At 40.0% G+C, this 8,319-nt stretch overlaps 1 protein-coding gene across 1 annotated transcript; it reads right to left on the reverse strand.

Moving 5' to 3' along the window:
- Positions 1–310: 310 nt before the first annotated feature.
- CUNH9orf64 (chromosome unknown C9orf64 homolog) lies at positions 311–7,267 on the reverse strand. The gene is made up of 4 exons (XM_017806315.1): positions 6,838–7,267; positions 5,594–5,853; positions 2,154–2,349; positions 311–988 (listed from the first exon to the last, which is right to left on the reverse strand). The coding sequence occupies exons 1-4, from the start codon at positions 7,172–7,174 to the stop codon at positions 756–758; spliced, it is 1,026 nt and encodes a 341-aa protein (XP_017661804.1). The 5' UTR covers positions 7,175–7,267; the 3' UTR covers positions 311–755.
- Positions 7,268–8,319: the final 1,052 nt, after the last annotated feature.

Below are 8,319 nucleotides of genomic sequence, written 5' to 3' on the forward strand. Positions count from 1 at the left end.
AGTTTAGGTTGAACATCAGGAGGAACTTCACAGAAAGGGTGATTCAGCATTGGAGTTGGCTGCCCAAGGAGGTGGTGGAGTCACCATCTGTGGAGGTGTTTAAGGAAAGACTGGTCATGGCATTTAGTGCCATGTTCTCGTTGACAAAGTGGTGTTCGGTCATAGGTTGGAGCTGATGATCTCAGAGGTCTTTTCCAACCTAAATGATTTTCTGATTCTTTCCCTCCTTCCCTTCCTGCAAGGAGCAAGCCCCCCAACCCCTTTTTTTCCCAGGGGCTGCCCACACCAGTGAAAACACAGACACACACTGTGCCACATCTGTCACCACAGTGTTTATTGGATGAATGGACCAGTTCCACTCTCACCTCTGAACGTGTGCCGAGCACCTGCTACCTCCATACCAGTGTGAGAGGGGATGGACCAGCATTAGGTGCCAGCCATGGGGAGGAGAGGTGCACCACGAGATATGCACGCACAGGCAGGTACATACACAAATACAGAGCTCGAAAAATAATAAACCCTGTATTAACATGGGCTGCCAGCAAAGTTTACACTGTTAATTGCAGTCAGGACAAGCAAAATATTAAGAGGAAAGGGAAAAAAAAAAAGCAAAAAAAAAAAAGCAAGTTGTTAATACATCACCAGAAAACAAACATTTGATTTAACCAGCTCCAAATTAGTGCATGACAAACAACTGTATGAAAAGCAAAACTGCAGTTCAAAAGATAATGCAACAATACAACATCCGACTGGATTTAGTAATATATACACCGTACTCGGTGAAACGGAATATCTTTCATGTCTTCCCTGTGATCCCTGGCATAGTCCCAAAGATAATAATCGAGTAAAACTGCATTGATCTTTTCACGCATGTCCTGACCCTTCTTCTGATAGAGCTCCTGCAAATGCTTACAAATCAATGCACAACACCAAATAGAACAGCCACGGATCTCTACCTCCTCTTTGTCTCCAGACTGGAAAATTGTTCCTGTAGACACAAGAGACACCAATCCATTTACATGCAAGAGACAGAAAGACAAGGACTGTCTGAATTTGCTAATTTTTTTCCCCTTCATATTTATTCTGTTCTAGAATCCAGTTGTCATGACTTACACTATAACTGTAAACAATGATTTTCTAATGATTACTTTACCATATGCACTTAGAAGTTTACCTCCCATTCAATTAAAGCAACAGAACAGGCTATACTGCACATCATATGACCATTTCTTTGCTTGTAGAGACAAAAAGGATAGTCTTTCATTATGTATACTTTTTAGTATATAGTTACTACATTTTATAGTTTATTTTCTACCAGGGTAACTCTAAGATAACCCCCCCCAAAACCTAATGTAAAGGGAACCATTGGAATGGCCTGAATGGGAATGTTCTCATTAGGATTCATGGAAAGATAAAATGTCCATCTAGTCTACTTAATATATAGATACACATATAGACATACATATGGCCATTCTATTAAGATCCATGGACGGTTGCATTCATCTGTTCATCTTGCTGAGTAATTCTGCAATTGCATAACAGCAGTCCTATCTCTAAATACAGTCATTTTAAAGTGGAAAAAGGATTGGCTTATTTTTTTTATTCACTAAAGTTCGTGCTTAATAAGTATTGGAAGTTGGAACCATGCTTAAAAAATGAGACTCTAGTTATATCCAATTAAATTCATTTAAAGCAGTATTTTTTTAATGGACCTTTATAATATTGCTTTGCTTGTTAACTACAAGTTCAATACAAATAAAGAGGAATTCCCATGCTTTTACATTTGCCTTTGAATTAATGAAGAAATCATTGCTGAAATCATGCTGAAAGATAGTTTTGGTAGCAGCAGCCCTTCAAATACTTGGAAATCAACTAGCTTAGAGTTTTCTTTAATCCCTACCTTATCAATGTTTAATCCACAGAACAGTCAAGTCTTTATAGAAAAGAAACCTTAAAACCTCATTCAAGATCACTGTTAGGGAAAAAGTTCCTTACTGTTACCTCATCACTACGTAAGAAATCCTTGTTCCTTGGAGGAAAAAAATATACATAACCCTTACATGTTACTAGTTCTAACATTACATTTTAGAACTAGTTTTAGTCTACCATGTCAAGAGATAAGATTACTTAATATTAGTAAGGGCAGAACAAACCTTCACGTAGTTTCTTCATTAATTCTTCAGAATACTTCATTGCTTTTAAGTGAACAAGAACTTGAGGAATTCTGTAGTCTGCAAATATTGTTAGACTAGAAATATCATCAAAAAAGCCATCTCCTTTGCCTTCTAATACACTCCATGTATCAGCCACAAGTATTTGTGCTCGTTTGTAGAAAGACACCTTCTTTTTCTGAAGAAAGAAATTTATGGATTATTTAAGTGCCTGAAACATCAATAAATGTAGTGAATAACATGTAGTTATAGTTATCATATGGTTAAGCATATTAGTTAACTAGAACAGAATAAAAGTGCAACACTCTGAAACATCTTAAAAATATACAAAATACCAAACTACAAACAAGGATTACATGAAATGCTCATTAATAAACTGAAATAAAAGAATAACATAATAGAATTCACCGCAGTGGAATTCTATTGTTTAGTATCTGCTTGGATCTCAGAACACATTCATGTTGGTATACATCCACTTGGCAAATACTGGAGTTGAAAGTCCAGCAAACATTAATTTTCAGACACTCTAGCATTTTTAATTTGACAAGAGAAGCATAATAGGCATGTGTTGGATTAGACAATTACAACATTTTATTAATCAATTTATCTGTAATGTTAAGGAAATAAAATTCTAGGAAAACTTTATTGACTGCTCCTCTGTGTTGTGCAGAGGAGAGAGGAAAATTAATTCCAGTGGAAGATGTACTTACACATACAATATTTTCCTAGATACTGTGCATGGTTCTATTTTTGTCCTAAACTTTTGTGACTACTGACAAGGGTAAAAACTAATGATATGCTATGAGCTCTAAGCTATTGAGGTTTTCACACTATGATGAATGCAATGTGTGACTGCATCTGCATTTTTAAGGAAAAAAGTATTAGTGGGTTGCATTTTTTCCCTCTCTTTAAAGCTAGATGAGATTTTTGACTTTTGACAACATGTGCTAAACAATATGTAACTGGAATGGTTAACCTGAATTACACATAGGTGAGGATTCAACTTATTTCTGCCACCTTACTGCCACCACAGTTTACAAATATTTCTAGTAAATTTTCCCATTATTATTTTCAACAGAAAGCATGGCAAGCATTAGGTGGATGATGATACCACATCTCAAAGAGGAAGAACTTCTTTATTGTGCAGGTGACTGAGCACTGAACAGATTGCCCAGAGAGGTTGTGGAATCTCCCTCACTGGGGATATTCAAGAACCATCTGGAAGCAATCCTGTGCCATGTGCTTTAGGATAGCCCTGCTTGAGCAGGAAGCTTGGACCAGATGATCCACTGCAGTCCCTTCCAACTTTACCCAGTCTATGATTCTGTCTGTGAAAGAAAGTACAATTTGTCGAAAAAACCAAACTTTTTAAAGATGGCAATACAACTATGATTCTTTTTTTTTTTTCTGCAACACCCTTCTTTTCCAGGAAAAGCTACCACATACAGGGATACTTACGTCTTCTCTCCAATACAATGCGCTAGTATCAAGGGATACATCTATTATGGCCTACTGATATTAAAGGAAAGGAGGAGTACTGTGTTGGCAAAGAGCAAAATGTGATAGTGCAGCTAGTAAAGAAAAACAGCAAAGAACGTGAAGATCATGAGAATTTTACAAGCCCGGTGCCAGGTGATGGCAAATAAAAGATAAATACATGAAATGTCAATGACTGGAAGATCAAAAAAGACTCCACTATGTCTTTGTCAGAACACAAAACTCCTGATAATGTGAGTATAAAGTAGTCTAAAATTTAAACTTCTGTTGGGAATCAAATGCAGCACACCATCTAAATATGAACTATCCACCCAAAGAGAAAAAAATGTTTTGGAGATTTAGGTTTTGGTTTGCATTTTCTTTTTCAGAAGAAACAAACATGGGCAATTTCTATAATTAGACACATAATTTTGAAAAATATTTTGGGTATGTGTTTGGAAAAAAATAATTGTGTTTATTTTAGAAGTTTCCCTAGAAGGTTAGAACTTAGGACAGTCGTAGCAGTCTGTGACAGTATGATTCTAATGTATCATTTATTTTATAATTATGTATACTTCTACTATGTAGAGTTACTGAAAAGCACTGGTTTGCTCTTGGATATCTCACCATCTTTCCAGTTCCCTCCAACCCTTTACTGAACACAAAGTCTTACTTGTGAGACCTCAACCTGCTGCCATAGAAATGACGTTGAAAATGTGACCCATGTCACCACCTTCAAAATACAGATCTTGCTTACTGAAAGCAGAAGAATAGCTTCCATATTCATGCAACTGGCTTTATTACTATGTCAGTGCTTACGATCTAGGGTCATTTTTGGAACACCTTTTCATTCTGTAGTCTGCTGCTGCTTTTAGGGAGGCTTGCTTTATAAAGCATTCGTCATCATCTCACGAAAGACATAACGTCAATGAATACAGTCACTATAAAGATAAGAAAATACTCTGTCACTTTACGTGTAAAATATTTCCTTTCTGATCATAAAAATTGTTAAAATATTACTTTATATGTAAAAAAACCCCCCAAATTAACTAAACCAATAGCTTCAAAGATTAAATAGAAAGAACCTCTGATTTTTCATGTAAGCATATCTTACTTCATAGCAGGAGACAAAGGAAAATAAAATCATGCCACCTGCTAAAGGATAGTAAATGCAACAAGTTCCAAGCTCCAGTGACTGGTATTCCAAGGAGCTCCTTTAAAACGACTGCACGGACTATTAGTATAGGCTGCACTGTTACTAAAATAAAGTCTTTTGGACTTAATAATATAACAGCTGAATACAATTGCACATGCAGCTGAGCAAAGGAGCAGCTACATATGTCACAGATGCTAAACGCAGATCTGTATAAGAGAAACTGGGAGACAGAAAATACCAGATAGACTCTGTTTACTTCCCATCATTTTCTTTCAGGAAAACAGCTCCAAAAATCTTCAGTGTACTGTCAACATGGATAAAAGTATGAGTTACTTCTAATCTGTAGTCATTTGTGTAAAGCCTGTTGAATCAACAACAGTTAGAGGGTGGAGTCCCAATAGCTGCACATTAATTCTACCAGTTTAATTTTCTTCATTAGCTGTGGAAAACTTCAAGGTAAAAGAAGAAAGAAGATGGGGGGAGGAGGGTTGGCTGCAATTCAAGGGAAGGAAAAGAAAGGAAAAAAATATTCTGATTTTTCAGGCAGGAATTATCTCAAATACCATCCACTTCTAAGGAGTACACAGGAGGCGTGATCAAACTGGGAACCTGGAGTATATAAAAATAAATTACAACAAAGTAATGAAGACAGAGAGCATATGAAAAAAAAAGGCAGTCCTCTGGTGGGAAAAAAAGTGACTCCTGTCCTGTCTAGTTGCACACTATCCAAGACTCTTTTACTGTTACTACATTGCATGATTTTGTTTTCAGAGCTTTAGAACTAGCTTACCTCAAATACAGCTTCATCTCTGTAAGAAGGAAAATTTTCCAGTACGAGATGTAGTAGTTTCTGAGCACTCTTCTCACTCATTTTAACACAGGTAAGGAAAGATCCTCCAAACTTCTCTAACAGAACTATTCCACTTTCGTTCAGCACCCGATGTCTTTCTTCAATCAAAGGTATAGGCACTTCTGTGTCAGAGCGAAATACATGCCTCAGTTGTTCAAGCGTCATGGTGGCAAAATATGATGCACTGGTGATAGGTATTCCTTCAGAAAAGTTAAAATGAGATGTTTAGACTGTCGTAACATATCCTGGGACCTAGCACAGTTGTCTGCTACAGATGAAAGCACTTGTACAGGAAGATCTAAAAAGTCTTATCAACTGTTACGATCACCTTAGTTTTCAGTGATAATCGCACTCACAGAGCTGCTCAAAACAAAATTTGTGAGTGCCACAATGCTTGCTTCTATAGAGAACCATTTCCAGCAGGCAACCATGGACCCTTTCTTATTTTTTGTACATAATTTTTCTCAGCTGCTTAGTCTTTGTATTTTGAGTAGGGTGTTTACATAGCACGCTGGCAAATATAGTCAGTAACATAGCTAGAGCAGTTAGCATAGGCCTGTTTTCCCCTGGATCCTAATCGCGTTGTGCATTTACAAAAAGTGTCTTAATGCTAATGCCCCCTCAATTTACAACCAACCATGCAGAAAATTAATTAAAACTTTCATTTATACCTACAAACAGATTTTTTTTTTCTTTTCTGAGGACAGCAACTAGAGTGAGTGCTAAAGTGCTAAACTACAAAACTTTAAAATGTTGGTTTTAGAGGCATATGAGTTTTCAGACTTACTGGAGCTGCTCTGGTATCAGATTAGTCCAGACGATTCTCAGTTTATGCCTCATTTTTTTATTTGTCATGGAAACATACAATTTATCCTAAGAACATACGTGAAGTCACCCACAGCTGACTACTGCCAATCCTTAGAAGTCTCTCGAATGGAAGCGATAACCCAGAGCCACGAGTTAGGGAGCTTCACTAAGAGGATGTTTTAGAAGCGTTTCCAGTTACCTCCCCGGAGCTCTACGGGACAGCCCGCACATACAGCGCTATCGAAACAGCGAGCAGCACTTCACAACAGCGGGTCCCGCTTCCGAGGCGCCTCCTTAGTTTTACCCTCGACGCTCGGCTTCTATCGCCCTCGCCCCGGTGCCCCCGGCCCGGCCCCGCTCCCCCGGCACTCACTGACCCTCGTCCAGGGCCCTGTTGACGGCGGCGCAAAGGGACCAGTAGCCGCTGTAGGTTTTATCCTTGTACTTCACCAGGTACTTCTGCTCTTCTTGCTCGGACCAGAAGGAGAAGTTGAGAGTGTCCACCAGGAACACCCAGTCCACTGCCTCCTTGTCGGCGGCGCGGGGGTTCAGCTCGTGGAGACTCTTCCACCCCGCCACCCCGAACTCCACGGCCGAGGCTTTGTCAAACAGGCTCTCCGCCACCCGCCGCGCCCCCTCCTCGTCCACGGAGACATCTTTGCTGTGGTCGGCGATGAACTTGGCAGATTCCAGAGGGGACGGGAAACCCTCCATGCTGGGCAGGACACGCACACGCCGCCCAACCCAGCCCCGCCGAAGCTGCTCGGGCTTTCCCAGATCCCGGCCCCGCTCCACTCCCCACCCCGCGAGGCCACGGCCGTGCGCAGGCGCGGACGGGGCGGGCCCGGGCGGCTCCCGCCGCGGCGGGGCGCGCACACAGCCCGGAGTTGCAGGAGCGCCGGGGCCGGCACCTGGGGAGCCTCAGGATCGGCCCCCGCAACCCTGCCAGGCTGCAGCAGGATACAGGCTCTGCTTCGAACAAAAATTTGCGTGTGGATACTTGCTGAGCTTTCCTCCCGAATTAAAACAGGACAGCACCAAACTAACGACCACTCACAACCCCACTCGTCCGCACATATGCAAATTGGAGGCACACAAAATTCGGCAACTTCCAGTTCACTCGCATTTCGCCCAAAATCTTTGCCTCGATTGTAGACTTCTCCCTCTTAATTAAGGTTCGTTGGTTAACCAGCCAGGTGCCAGCTGCCTTTCTTCTGACAACACACAAGGCTGATGGCACTGTTTACTTTCTACAGGTTTGTTACAGCTCTGCCAAGTAGGCCAGCCTTGCACGCAATGTCTTAGCTCCTTGCCTTTACCATTCCATTTAATGAGTAGCTGCTCTAAGAAGGCCAAGCTTAACCAATGCTCCAACAAACCATGGGCGGAAAAAAAATTCCCAACCACCAAAATAACACAACAAAAGAACCCAGGCTTAGTCTGGACCCATCATATCCATATGTGCAACACACTTCTACATTTTTTAATTTGTTTTTATTCAGGAAGTGAAATTAAAACTTTTAACTATAAATACAAATGCCAAGGTATTACATGAGATATCTAGAGGCTTTATATGTTTTTTTAAAATTTCTCACAAATAATTCTTATGGAATTCAACATACATCTGGGAAACCAAACAAGTTTAAGTTTTGCATACAATTACAAGTTACAGAGTTAGATACTGTCAATTTGCCAATTTGCAATTTCTACCTCATACAAAAAAAAGCTCAGGAAACAGCTATAATTTATTCAGAAATGGTAGAGCAACTGTCATTTCTAACAGTGTTATCTGCATTAAGCAAGCTGTCTATAACCAGGTGTACTTTACCACTGTTTACTCAGTGATATCACAAAGTTTT

This window comes from Lepidothrix coronata, unplaced genomic scaffold, assembly GCF_001604755.1.
Source record: "Lepidothrix coronata isolate B3197 unplaced genomic scaffold, Lepidothrix_coronata-1.0 Scaffold14, whole genome shotgun sequence".
Lineage (NCBI taxonomy): Eukaryota > Metazoa > Chordata > Aves > Passeriformes > Pipridae > Lepidothrix > Lepidothrix coronata.